We start from the raw sequence: 14044 nt of genomic DNA, 5'->3' as shown, positions 1-14044 counted from the left end.
CAGAGTTGACCACCACAGCACAAACGATCATCTCATAAGACAGAAGGTTGCCAAGGACTTAACTGCCTTCCCCTTAAATAATCTGTGTTATTCATCTCAATAACTCCTGTAGCAAGTTCCACATTCTCACCACTGTGTGGTTAAAGAAGTTCCTCCGTTGGATTTAGTCGTGCCTACCTTATATTTATGTAAGGTAACTGAAAACCATCCAGATAGCAATACATTTAAAATAACCTTTTGTACCAGCATTCATTTGTCATGACTGTCAGTTACCTATTTCAAGATATTAAAACATACAGACTTTCCTAGGGGCGTTGGGGTAGGAGTAGACCACTTAGACCCTCAAGCCTCGTCCGATTGTTTTATTAGATTTTGACTGTTCTTGACCTCAACATCCACTTATCCACCTTTGCTTCATTTCCTTTGATACCCTTCACTAACAAGAATCTATTGGTTGTGAAAATTTACATTGACCCCAGCATCCACAATCTATTGGGGGAGCAAATTCTGCTAGGCTTTAAATGATGAAGTCTTCCCTGATTTTCACTCCTAAATGGCTTTACTCTGATTTTAAGATCATGACTCCTATTCGATTCCCCCAACAAGACAAAACAGTTTCTCCATCAGATTATCATTCCAAATTGCAAAGCATCCTCATAATTTATCCCTTTAAGCCCCAGTATTGCTCTGGTGAATCTGTGCTGTAGCCCTTCCAATATATCCTTCCTGCAATGTCCAAAACTCAGCACAGTACTGCAGTTGGGGCCTGAGCAGCAAGACCCTGAACAAAACAATGGAAGCATCACACCCTTCCCTTTATAATCCAGGTTCTTTAGAGATAAGATGACAACATTATATTCTACTTTTGATTACTTTTTATACCTGTGCACTGGCTTTTAGTGGTTTATGTTCACATCCACCAAATCCCTTTGCTCCCATTACCTCAGCATTAGGACTTGTGTCTCTCAGGTTCAAAACAGATGATCTCACACTTCCCCACTTTGGGAAAAAATGCAGCAGGCGGGGTTCATTCATTAATCTTCCAATGTCTCTTTGTAATCTCCTGTTCTCATCTGCACATTTTACTGTGCCTCCCAACAGGTTAACTGCAAAATTTGGATACACAAATTGTCTATTCCTTCATCCATGTCATGAGTACCAGTGGTAAGAACTTGAGATGCCAGTACAGATCCATGAGTAATGCTGCTGATCATATCCAGTCAATCAGAAAACATTGCCTTTATCATACTCTGTACATTCTACCTCCCAAACAATTACTAACCCTTACCATCACAAGGTTATTTCCACCATTCACAGAAACGTTTGTATTGCTGATAGGTCAATATTTGTTCCTAGTCCCTAATAGCCCTTGAGAAGGTGGTGGTGAGCCACCATCTTGAACTGTTGCAGTCCATCTGATTAAGGCGATCCCACAATGCTGTTAGGGAGGGAGTTCCAGCGACAGTGAAGGAACGAGGGTGCATATCCATGTTAGATATGTATCTTTGGTCTGGAACTTGCAGGTGGCGGTGTTCTGTTGCACCAACTGCTCTTGTTCATCTTGGCAGTACAGGTCACAGGTTTGGGAAGCACAGTTGAAGTAGCCTTCGTGAATTGCTGCAGTGCACCTTGTAGATGGCGTTATTGTTGCCACTATTCACCAATGGTGGAAGAAATGAACATTTAAGGTGGTGGATGGAGTGCCGATCAAGCGGGCTGCTTTGTCCTGAATGATATCGAGTTTCTTGAGCGTTGTGGGAGCTGCACTCATCCAGGCAAGTGCAGAGTATTCCATCACACTCCTAACTTGTGCCTTTTAAATGGTGGAAGTGCTTTGGGGAGTCAGGAGGTGAGTTACTCGTAGCAGGATTCCTAGCCTCTGACCTGCTCTTGCAGCCATAGTATTTATATGGCTATTAAAGTTCCATTTCTGATCAATGGTAACCCCCAGGATGTTGATGGTGCTGAGAGATTCAGTGATGGCAATGCCATTGAATGTCAAGGGGAGATGGTTAGGCATTCTGAGATAGTCCTTGTTGGCATTTGTTTAGCATGAATGTTACTTACCACATATCATCTCCATTAATGTTGTCCATGTCTTGCTGCATGCAGCACTGCCTGCTTCAGTATACGAGAAGTTGCAAATGGAATTGAATACTGCAATCATCAGCAAACATTCCCATTTCTAATCTTATGATGGAGGGAAGGTCATTTGATGTAGCAGCGAAAGATGGTTGGGCCTAGGGCACTACCCTGAGGAAGTCCTGCAACAATGTCCCGGGGCTGAGATGATTGACCTCCAACAACCACAACCATCATCCTTTATGCTAGGTATGACTCCACACAGTGCAGAGTTTCCCCCCTGCTTCCCATTGACATCAATTTTGCTAGGGCTCCTTGGTGCCACACTCAGTCAAAACCATAGAACCATAGAAAAGCTACAGTGCAGAAAGAGGCCATTCAGCCCATTGTGTCTGTGCTGGCCAAAAAAGAAAAAAAACTAGCAGCTCATTTTAATCCCACTTTCCAGCACCTGGTCCATAGCTTGCAGGTTACAGCATTTCAGATGCAGATCCAGGTACCTTTTAAATGAGGTGAGCATTTCAGCCTCAACCACCAACTTAGGCAGTAAATTCCAAACGCCCAACACCCTCTGGGTGAAAAAATTATCCTCATTTCCCCTCTATTCCTTCTACCAATTATCTGAAATCTATGCCCTCTGGTAATTGGCCCCTCAGCTAGGGGAAACTGGTCTTTCCTGTCTACCCTACCTATGCCCCTCATAATTTTATACACCTCAATTAGGTCACCCCTTAGCCTCCTCTGTTCTAAGGAAAACAACCCCAGCCTGTCCAATCTCTCCTCATAGCTGCAATTTTCAAGCCCTGGCAACATTCTTGTAAATCTCCTCTGCACTCTCTGCAGAGGAATTATGTCCTTCCTGTAATGCGGTGACCAGAACCGTACACAAAATTCCAGCTGTGGCCGAACCAGCATATTAAACAGTTCCATCATTACTTCCCTGCCTTTGTATTTAATACCTCACCCAATAAAGGAAAGCATTCCATCTCCTTTCTTGACCACCTTGTCCACCTGCCCTGCCACCTCCAAGGGCCTGTGGACATGCACTCCAAGGTCTCTCACTTCCTCAACCTCTCTCAATAATTTACTGTTTATTGAGTGCTCCCTTGCTTTGTTTGCCCTCCCCAAATGCATTACCACACACTTTCCCAGATTCAGTTCCACTTGCCACTTCTTCAGCCACTCAACCAAACCATTGATATTGCTCTGAAGTCGACAGCTATCCTCTTCACTATCAACTACATGGCCAATTTTTGTGTCATCTGCAAATTTCCCAATCATGCCTCCTGCATTTAAGTCTAAATCATTAATATATACAACAAACAGCAAGGGCCCCAACACTAAGCCCTGTGGAACACCACTGGAAACAGTTTTCCATTCGCAAAAACATCCATCGACCATTTCCTTTTGTTTCCTGTCACTGAGCCAATTTTGGATCCAACCTGCCACCTTCCCCTGTATCCCATGAGATCTTACTTTCCTGACCAGTCTGCCATGTGGGACCTTGTCAAATGCCTTACTAAAATCCATGTAGACAACATCCACTGCACTACCCTCATCAATCCTCCTCATTACTTCCTCAAAAAATCCTATTAAGTTAGGAAGACATAATGTTCCCCTGACAAAACCATATCCCTGATCAATCCATGACTTTCTAAATGACAGTTTATCCTGTCTCTCAGAATTGTTTAAAATAATTTGCCCACCACTGAAGTCAAACTGACCGGCCTATAATTTCCTGGCCTAACCCTCGCATCCTTTTTAAATAATGGTACAACATTCGCAGACCTCTAATCCTCTGGGATATTGCCTGTATCAAGTGAGGATTGGAAAGTCAGTCAAATGTTGCCCTGATGTCAAGAGCAGTCACTCCCACCTCACCTCTAGAGCTTGGCTCCTTTGTTCATCTTTGGACCAAGTTATAATAAGGTCAAGAGCTGAGTGATCCTGGTGGAACCCAAGTTGAGCAGCAGGCCTGTTATTGCTAAGCAAAAGCCCTCGATCGTAGTCAATGATACCTTTCTTCATTTTGCTGATGATTGGAAATAGGCTGATTGGGCAGTATTCCTGGGTAATTTTCGACTTTGTCAGGTATAATTACTTCCCATTCTATGAGCTTTCATTTTTACGTAGACTATACAGCACAGAAACAGGCCACTCGGCCTAACTGGTCAGCGCAGGTGTTTATATTCCACACGCATCTCCTCCATTCGATCTACCGCATCTAAGCCTTTCAACATATCTTTCTATTCCCTTTTCTCTCAAGCACTCAACTTGTTTTCCTTTCAAAGCATGTAAGCTATTTGTCTGAATTAGTTCCTGTGGCAGTGAGTTCCACATTCTAGTTACTCCCTGAGTAAAGGGATTGTTCTTTTTCTCCCTATTCAATTTATTAATAATGATCCTGTATTTATGGCCCTAGTTTTGGACTCTCCAACAAGTGGAGACATTCCCTCCAAATCTATCCTGTCCAACTCAATCATAACCTTAAAAATTTCAGATTTCCTCTATCAGGTCTCCTCTAAGTCTTCTCCTCTCTAAAGGGAAAAAAAAAACAACCTGTTCAATCTTTCCTGATAGCTGTAATCTCTCAGTTTTGGTACCAGCCTTGTAAATCCTTTTTTTGCACTTTGCCCAGTACTGAGGCCAGAACTGTGCACAATAATCTATGTGCATCCTGACCAGGGTCCTGTACAAGTTTAACATAACTTCACTACTTTTGAATTCTGTACTCCTAAAAATAAATCCCAGTGTTTTCCTAACATATTAAATGCTTTGCTAGCCAGTGAAGTTGCATTTAATGATGTGTTCACCCATACCTCCAGATCCCTTTGCTCTTCCATCTCATTCATTTATCTATTATCTACAATGAAGATGACATTTGTTTTTCTTGCCAAAGTGTATCATCTTACTCTTACCTATATTAAAATTAATTTGCCAATTAACTGCCCAGTCTACCAGTTTTCTAATGTCTTCTTGTATTTTGATCATCTCTTGTGTGGAACCTTATCAAATGCTAATGCATCAGGGAACTATTGCCTCCCATGTTTTTTATTTAAAATTCAATAAAGACATAATGCTTGACATGTTCCTTTTGTCTGCGAAGGACAGGACCCTTCATATGAATATACGGAGCTTCTCGCAAGTGTAGGTCAGCCATGTTGCAAGCCGTACTGATAATTCTCCATGGCAACACGACCAGAGTCGACTTGCCAACCGATCAGCACCCTTTTCTAATGCAGTATCAATTGCTGCTTCCTTTGAAATTTGGTATTCTTGCATCTGTTCTGATGAGTGCAAGATGAAAAGCCTCAACAGCATGCCTCATTTTTCCAGCAACACTCAAGTTCTGCATTGTCAAGTGACTACTTGTTGAACATCTTCTGGAGGCCCATACAGACAATAACCATAGACACCAAGTTAGTGACACCCACAAAATATTTTAACCTCATTAGTCAGGCATGACCTATCCTTCACCATTCTGTGCTGACTCTCTGATCAGCTCATATTTGTCTAAATACTCAGTCACTCCCTTCCACGGTGCCGTAAACTTCAAAACTCCCTCTTTGTCACCACCTTATTATCTATCAGTTGGACAATGGTGTAGATTCATGCCAAAATACATGAGTTATGATTAATCCAGACAAGTCTATGAGCTCATGTTAGACGTCCCAATCATTGTAAGATCACAAATGGTAATGTGATGCACAATTAGCTTACACTTACGCAAACAAATTAATTAACCAGTTTTGCAAGAGGGCTAATCAATGCATTTAAGCTTTTTTAAATGGAAAATATTTGCAGGGGCAATGGGAAAGAGCAATGAAAGTAGTTAGAAAATTACCAAACTGCCAGAACAGACATGATGGGCTGAATGGTCTCCTTCTCTGTTGCTCTCATTCTCTGAATATTACAAGTAGTACTGAAGAAATGGCCACTTCTAACCTTGCATAAAGCTGTCTTGAGCGAGAAGGAGGCATGTGCTCTGAATACTGAGTTCATGTCCATCAGGGAACTCAGTGGGTGTAGGGTGGGAAGAAAGAGGGGAGGGGTGAGAGAGCATGTCAGAGGGAGAAAGGAGGATAGAGAGAATGGGAGGGTGATTTGGAATGTACTGCTTAAAAGGATGGCAGAATGAGGCTCAGCAGCAAATTTTAAAAGGGAATTAAATGAATGATTGAAAAATAAGATTTGCAGTGCTATTGGGGAGAGAGCAGGGGAGTAGGATTAATTAGGTAGCTCTTTCAAAGAGCCATTGTAGGCATGATTGGCTGAATGGCCTCCTCTTGTGCTGTACGATAAGTAGCAGGATGGAGATAAAGGTGAGTAGTATAAGTTTCAATATGAAAATACCAGACAGTTAAGAGATAATTTCCACTAATTTGCTTTGTTCAACGCAATGGGAAATGGGCTAATATTCAAAATATAGTCAGATAGATATCTATTAGATACTCCTGTTTGAACAATAAAGACTAGTGGCAACAATGAAGGAACCTGACTTGGACAAATTATTCAAGCTAGCAATGTAGAAAACTGCACAATTCACACACACAGCTGTGTCACTTGCATGGAGTATGATTAATTTGTTCACTCCCTATCTGGTTAGGGTTTCTCACAATATTTCAGGAATTATAGCTTTGGTAGAATACTATTCACATCGAAATGTCTCCAGGTATTTTAAATAATGCACGCCAAGGAATTCAATGACTTTGGTCATTTAAGCAACCCAAGCAGTCACTTATGCATCAGCAATAACCCAGAATGTACCATGGAAAGAATGGTCAACCACATACAGATTGATGGCATAAGCCAAGGAAAAAATGTCCAGGGCACAGAAAACGCTGCTTGGTTTGGAATGGCACCATCAGACCTTTAATGACTAAACTAGGCACAAGAACAGAAAGCCAGGATGGCAGTTTGACCTTTCAGCTGAACAATGACATATTTAAAGGCAAAAGAAACCAAATAAAACAAAATTAATCGTAATTCTAGAAAATTATATGTTTTCTTACCTTTTTTAAAAAAGAAAGCAACACTGATAGTGACACCCATTTCAGCTGCATCAATCATTGCTGTATTAGGATGCAATTAAGCAGCCAGATTGCTGCCTGAAAGGGCAGTGGAAGGAGATTCAATAGCAACTTGCAAAAGGGAGCTGGATATATATTTGAAAAGGCAGAAAGATTGCAGGGCTATGGGCAAAGATTAGGGGGCATGGGACTTAATTGGATAGCTCTTCCAAAGAGGCACAATGGACCGAATGTCCTCCTTCCATACTGTATAATGCCATGAACATGGGCGGGGAGCTGCTGTAGCACTGCCCACTTGCTTCACCTTAAAGAGGGGATAAACAGAATATGTAAGAAGCTCTGCACACAGTCAACCCTGCCTCTTGATAATTCAACATCATTCTTTTTTGCAATGAAGGCATTTGAGTTGTCCAAATTTTTTTTTTAAAAAGTGATTAGGATTTGGAATGCGCTGTCTGACAGGGTGGTGGAAGTTGATTAAATCATAGCATTCCAAAGGAAAATTGGATGAATTCTTGAATGAGAGGAAAAATAAAACTGCAGGGACATGGAAAAAGGGGAGGAGTGGAGTGGAATTAAACTGGATTGTTCTTCAAAAGAGAGGCAGACTTGATGGGCTGAATGGCCTCCTTCCATGCAGTAAGATTCCATGATGTAAACTACAGGAAGTAGAAATTTAGCGCTAATTCTTTTTAAATTATCAGAAAATTTGAATAAAGCTGCTCTGAATGAAGACTGGACCGTGCTCAAAGTGTTGCTGCAACCCCAGGTCAACAGCTTGGTACCAAATGTCTGGACTGGCTCTACCAAATAACATTCTTCTTCAGCATTGTTGGGGACAGATTTAATGTAAGAGGTTCCAGAGCGAGAGCAGGCGAAACATTACAGAGGGTGGGGAGGCTGTGGCATGCATGACTGGAGTTAGTGACTGAAGCAGAGGTTACGTCACTATTTAAGAGTATGTTGAAGAGATGCCTTATTAAAAGGGGAATAAAGGCACACAGGAACAGGACAAGCATATGGAATTAACAATGCGGATAACCACCCCACAGGAAAGGTTGTGCCAAACAGATCATCTCCATGTTGTCATCCTGTGTAATTCTCCAACATAAGGCCTGAAGTCTTTTTGATTCATTCCATAAAAATAGTTGAAGGGAAGCTACAGAGTGTCTTCAAACCTAGTACTTAACTGGACTGATTAGTCTCATGTCAGAGTGGAACAGATGGAAGCATACCCATAAAGTCATCTAAAGTGAATACGGTGTAGAAAACATATAATACAACATCTTCAACATCCCACAAAGGATGCGCACATCATTTTTCCAGTGTATTTCCAAATTCCATGAAATCCATAAATGGTGAGGGGTTAGGAAATACTTGCATTCAGAGGGGCATCCTTCTACATGAATCAGAGTAAGTTAACGTGCAGGTACACCGAGCAATTAGAAAGGCAAATGCTATGTTAACTTTTGTTACAAAGGGATTGGAGGAGGAGAGTAAAGAAATCTTACTGCAATTATACAGGCTATTGGCGAGACCACACCTGGGGTACCATGTGCAGTTTTCGTCTCCTTAACCCTAGAGAGAGTGCAATGAAAGTTTACCAGACTGGTTCCTGGGATGAGGGATAGTCCAACAAAGAGAGATTGAGCAGAATGGGCCTAGACTCCCTGGGGTTAAGAAGCATGTGAGATCATCCAACTGAAACATAAAATTCTGAAGGGACTGGACATGGTAGATGCTGAGCAAATGTTTCCGCTGGCTGGGAATCTAGAACACGGCCACAGTTTCAGGATAAGGGGTTGGTCATTTAGGACTGAGATGAGGAGAAATTTCTCCACTCAGAGGGTGGTGAATCTGTGGAATTCGCTACCTCAGAAAACTGTGGATGCTCTATGTCATTGGATACAATCAACATAGAGGTCGACAGATTTTTGAGTACCAAAGGAATTAAGGGATATTGGGATAATGCAGGAAGGTGGAGTTGAGGTTAAAGATCAGCAATGATTTTACCGAATGGTGGAGCAGGCTCAAAGGGCCAAATAGCCTACTCTAGCTCCTATTTCTTATACTCTGCTGCCCATAGGGAAGGCAGTCCATTTACAGACCTGACCAATTCTGTTAGTCAAGAGGAACATGTTTTAGCAGCCCATCTTCATCTCCAAACTCACTAGCACTACCTCCAGCACCTGCCTAGCTGGTCAGGCTCAGCTAAGCAATCAGGAGAGCGCTGGAAGATGCCACTTCCTCAATAGGAAACTATGCCCCCAGCACTTGCACCACATTCAAAATGTCACTTTGGTTTTGCTGTTCCAGCAGAGTTTCACACAAAACCAAAATGCACAATCATTTGCATCAAATTAAATGTGGTTCATGCACCACTGCATAAAATTATTACTGATAAGCAATGTATTTACTCAGGAAATGGATAACTAAATCTTGCAAATAAGTCACCCAAGCTTCACTTTATACCTTATCTAAAAATCAAATGCCACTCTATTAAAATGATGATTTGCTTTCCATATTTCTTTCTAAACAATTCCATGTACCCAGCAAGGCAAAAGTAACTACTTGCTTCTAGTAGGTGAAAGGTGAAGAGTTGGTAATAATTGCTTTGAGTAGTATCAAACACTGCATTGCCTTACAGAAGTTAGCAAGTTAAGTAGTTGTCAGAAATTGCCTCATAGCTTCTCGATGCTTGAAGGCAAAATCTGTAATTACCGCAAATTTGTCAAAATATTGCAAAAACTGCATACTGAATCTCCTGTATCTTTCATAAGTCATTTTGTAATCATTCCATATTATAAACCATGAGAATGGAAACTTAAAGGAGATCAATATGTTTTGCAACGTCCAATGCTACATGTTTTTAAAAGCCCATCTCAACCATTAATTGGTCAATATTTCAGATACATTGTAAACTGCTAACATTGTATAGAAAAAGAGAGAAAGAGAGAGAGAAAGTAAAGGCACAGACAGGCAGAGAGACAGGCAGGCAGACACAGACTGGCAGAAAGGCAGACAGGCAGACACAGACAAGCAGGCACAGACTGGCAGGCACAGACTGGCAGAGAGTCAGGATACAGACAGGCAGACTCAGATTGGCAGAGAGGCAGGCAGGCAGGCAGACACAGACTGGCAGACAGACAGACACAGACTGGCAGACACAGGCTGGCAGAGAGGCAGACAGACAGACAGAAAAAGATACTCTTTCAGGCACCAAAACCTAATTAGCTTGCTTCACAGTCAAATATTTAATTCTCAACAAGAGGTCACCTCTGGTTGATCAGAAAGCCGGTGAGTGAGTCTGTGAATAAAACAGATAGTCTCATATTCTTTAAACATGTTTTTTTTTGTTAAAAATTACAAACTTCGAATGTTAACGGCATCACTGGTCAGCAACATAACAAGCCTGCAATGCAACACTCACCTTCAGGGTATAATCCTTCTCGGGAGTTGTGATTTCAAATGTTCCTTCCTCTGCCTCCAAACAGTAATTGAAGGCAGCTTTCGACAAGTCCATGCTCCCTAGCGGGTTGCTGTCCTGGGCTGTTCGGAAGTAATACAGGTGGCAGCTTTTCTGATCGAAGACAAACCAGCGAGTCTTGCAGCCTTTCAGTGGTCCTTTGCCCCCCAGCTTGTTGAGGTATCCGCAGAGTTTTTTGCCCAGGCGCCGCTCTTCCGGCTTCAGTTCCAGATAGTTCACCAAGTCATCGGGCTCGTCCTTCTTGGCCGAAGCTGCCTCTTGGTTCACGTCGCCGCAAGCCAGGATTTCCAACGACTTCTCCGTTTGACCAGTCTTGCCCAGTTCCAATTCATCTGCCATCATCATTGCCCAACAAATGCGCACCGGCACTATTGAGAGTGAAAATGTGGACAATAAGCAAATATGTCACAGAGGTCCCATATGCAGAATTAACATTTCAAGCACAGCGCTCTTTCAATGCTAAACTGGTTTATCCCATCCTTGCGGGAAATAGCACGAAACAGGCTTGAGAAATGTCCAAGCACAATAATCTCAGGACAGTTCCCCTCGATCCGTTAAAAACAAGGGCGAAGTTCGGTCCAAAGAAAGAGAGTTTTGCACCTCAAACCAACTTGAGTGAAAAAAGCAAATCTTAGCGGTATTTGGTCAATTTCACACACCCCCAAAAAACTTGGTCCATTTAATTCTCTTTAATTTGTGGTATTTTATCTCCTGATACGTAGAATAATAACTCAGCCTCGTCCCTTTCCGGCAGTTCAGCCTTTCCTGTCTCCATGCTGCGCCCACATCATCATTCGCAATACACTTTCCAATTTCCCTGTCTCCACACCCTGATCTTCAGATACATTCACGTTGCGCGCGGGCACATAGACAAATTCCAGGCTGGGCGTCCCCGACTCTCCTGGGGAGGAGGTGGTTAGAGGGGATTTTCCGCCAAATCTCGCCTCCAGCGGAACCTGCGCCGTCACACTAGCCGCCCGATTTTCCGACTCTGCGCGCACGCGACACCGACACGAACTTGGGACGAAATCCCATCCTCAGAAACTGCGTCGGGATATCCCATTGGTCGGAAATGCGGAGATTAGAAGCGAGGGCTGTCCCAACGTTACCTGGGTGACCGGTCATATTGCAGACCGCAAAAAGTTGCATAATACCGAGTTGCAAAACTTTTAATTCCAGAAATCAGTTCAAACATGCTAATGCCTTAGGGACATCGTGTTTACAACGTTGCAAATTCCTAAATGTGTAATTTAATAAAGTGAAAAGCTATTTTAAAGAATTCATCCTGGAGCAAAGAATAATGCTTCTTTCTGCAATTCTTATACATCAGTAATACAATGGTAATGTTTGGTTTAGAATGAAGGCAGTGTGTTCAAAGTTCAGTTGAACAAATAAAAAGGACTGCATCTTGAGTGTACAAAGCCAAAGAGCAAATGTTTAAACAATAGGCAAGCAAAACATCATGCTATAATCGTCAAAGTCGGACAGTTTCACTTTCAGCTTAGTGAAGTTGTTCTGGAAAGAGCAGGTACAAAGAATAACTGAAAGGGTGCGACAGGGTAGGCGTAGGAGGATGTTTCTCCCTGGCTGGGAGGTCTAAGCCATGTGGTTCATGGTGTCAGGATAAAGAGTCGAGCATTTAGGGCTGAGAAGAGGAGAAATTTCTTCCCTCAGAGGGTTGTGAATCTCCGGAATTCTCTACCCCGCAGGGAGGACAGATGGATTGGGGGCAGAGAGACATACAGAGTGGATCGGGAGAAACTATTCCCACTGGTGAATGGATTGAGAACAGAGGGGCACAGATTTAAAGTACTTAGTAAAAGAAGCAATAGTGATATGAGGAGGAAATTTTTCACACAGCGAGTGGCTAGGGTCTAGAATGCACTGCCTGAGAATGTGGCAGGGGCAGGTTCAAAAGCATTCAAAAGGGAATTTGACTGTTATCTGAAAAGGAAGAATATGCAGGGTTACAGGGAGAAGAATGGGACTAGGTGAGTTGCTCATTCGGAGACCCTGCACAGACATGACAGGCCGAATGGCCTTCTTCTGCGCTGTAAGAAATTGTGATTCTGTGCTATCTTGTTGAACGATAGAACACATTCAAAGGGCCAAATGGCCTACTCCTGTTCACATCTTTTATGATAACTGCACAGTCACTTTTCTATTTCATTAAAGCTGTTGGCATTTGCAACCATAGGTTTTCCAACACCCACCAAAAGCTTGGTCAAACAGGTAGGTTTTTTGGAATGTCTTAAAGGAGGAGAGAGAGGTTCAGGGAGAGAATTTCAGAGCTTAGCTCCCAAGCAACGGAAAGCAGGGCCATCAATGGCAAGGCAAAGGAAACCAAGGGTACTCAAGCAGTTACAATTGGAGGAATGCAGAGATCGCGGAGGATTATAGGGTTGACAGAAGCTATAGATAGGGAGGGGAGAGCACTAGGCATAAAGGGGTTTGAAAGTAAGGATGAGAATTTTTACATTGAAGAGTTGCCAGACAAATGTTGTTGCCACTGTCAGTCCCTCGAAATGAGGATGATGCCTTTTAGGCACATGTGATTCATGTGTCCTCAGATGATGCAGCAAGCTGACCCTGGAGCCACAAAATTGCAGCCCATACAGTATTCCAGTTATAATTATGACCAGTCGAGCACAGTATTCCCAGTTATGATTATGGCCAGTACAGTAGAGTTAGTATATCCAGTTATTATTATATCTATTACAATACAGTATTCCTAGTTATAATTAAGACCAGCACAATATTCCCAGTTATAATTGCAGCCAGTACAGTACAATATAGTATTTCCAGTTATAATTTCACCCAGTACAGTACAGTTTTCCCAGTTATAATTACAGCTATTACAATGCAGTATTCCCCATTATAATTACGGACAGTGCAATACAATATTCCCAGTTATAGTTGCAGCCCATGCCATAGAGTATTCCCAGGTATAAATGGCATACTGTACAGTATTCCCAATTATAATTACAGCCAGTACATGACAGCACACTATTCCCAGTTATAATTACAGCCAGTACAGTATTCCCAATTACAGTTGCAGAAAGTGCAGTATAGTACTCCCAGTTATAATAGGGATGGGCAATAAATGCTGGCCCAGCCAGCGAAGCCCACATCCCGTGAATTAATTTAAAAGATTGCAGCCAGTATTGTACAGTGTTTCCTGTTATAATTGCAGCCAGTACAGTATTCCCAGTTATAATTCCAGCCAGTATTGTACAGTATTCCCAGTTATAATTGCAGTGTGTTGTACAGTATTCCCAGTTATTATTGCAGCCAGTATTGTACAGTATTCCCAGTTATAATTGCAGCCAGTACAGCATTCCCAGTGCTGCTATGTTTTGGTTGGGAGCGCTGCAGTGAGTCCTCCCCAGCTCCAGGAGGCGGCTATTGGGGGAGGAGCGGGGTTGATGTTGTTGGTGGTGGGGTC

The 14044-nt window shown here is 42.4% G+C and overlaps 1 protein-coding gene across 4 annotated transcripts in view; it reads right to left on the bottom strand.

Annotated features, from left to right (window-relative positions):
* tbc1d2 (TBC1 domain family, member 2) overlaps positions 1 to 11650 on the bottom strand; it is a 69830-nt gene extending 58180 nt beyond the window's left edge. For 2 of the 4 annotated variants that reach the window (XM_041186668.1, XM_041186670.1), the window contains exon 1: positions 10543 to 11648. In XM_041186668.1, the coding sequence (XP_041042602.1) occupies positions 10543 to 10944 (402 nt within the window). In that variant the 5' untranslated portion in view covers positions 10945 to 11648. Of the gene's footprint in view, positions 1 to 10542 lie in introns of all 4 variants that reach the window. The other 2 variants (XM_041186669.1, XM_041186671.1) reach the window with 2 other exon arrangements.
* Positions 11651 to 14044: the final 2394 nt, after the last annotated feature.

This window comes from Carcharodon carcharias, chromosome 4, assembly GCF_017639515.1.
Source record: "Carcharodon carcharias isolate sCarCar2 chromosome 4, sCarCar2.pri, whole genome shotgun sequence".
NCBI classification, from domain to species: Eukaryota; Metazoa; Chordata; class Chondrichthyes; order Lamniformes; family Lamnidae; genus Carcharodon; species Carcharodon carcharias.
This window is presented reverse-complemented; position numbering and strand designations above follow the sequence as displayed.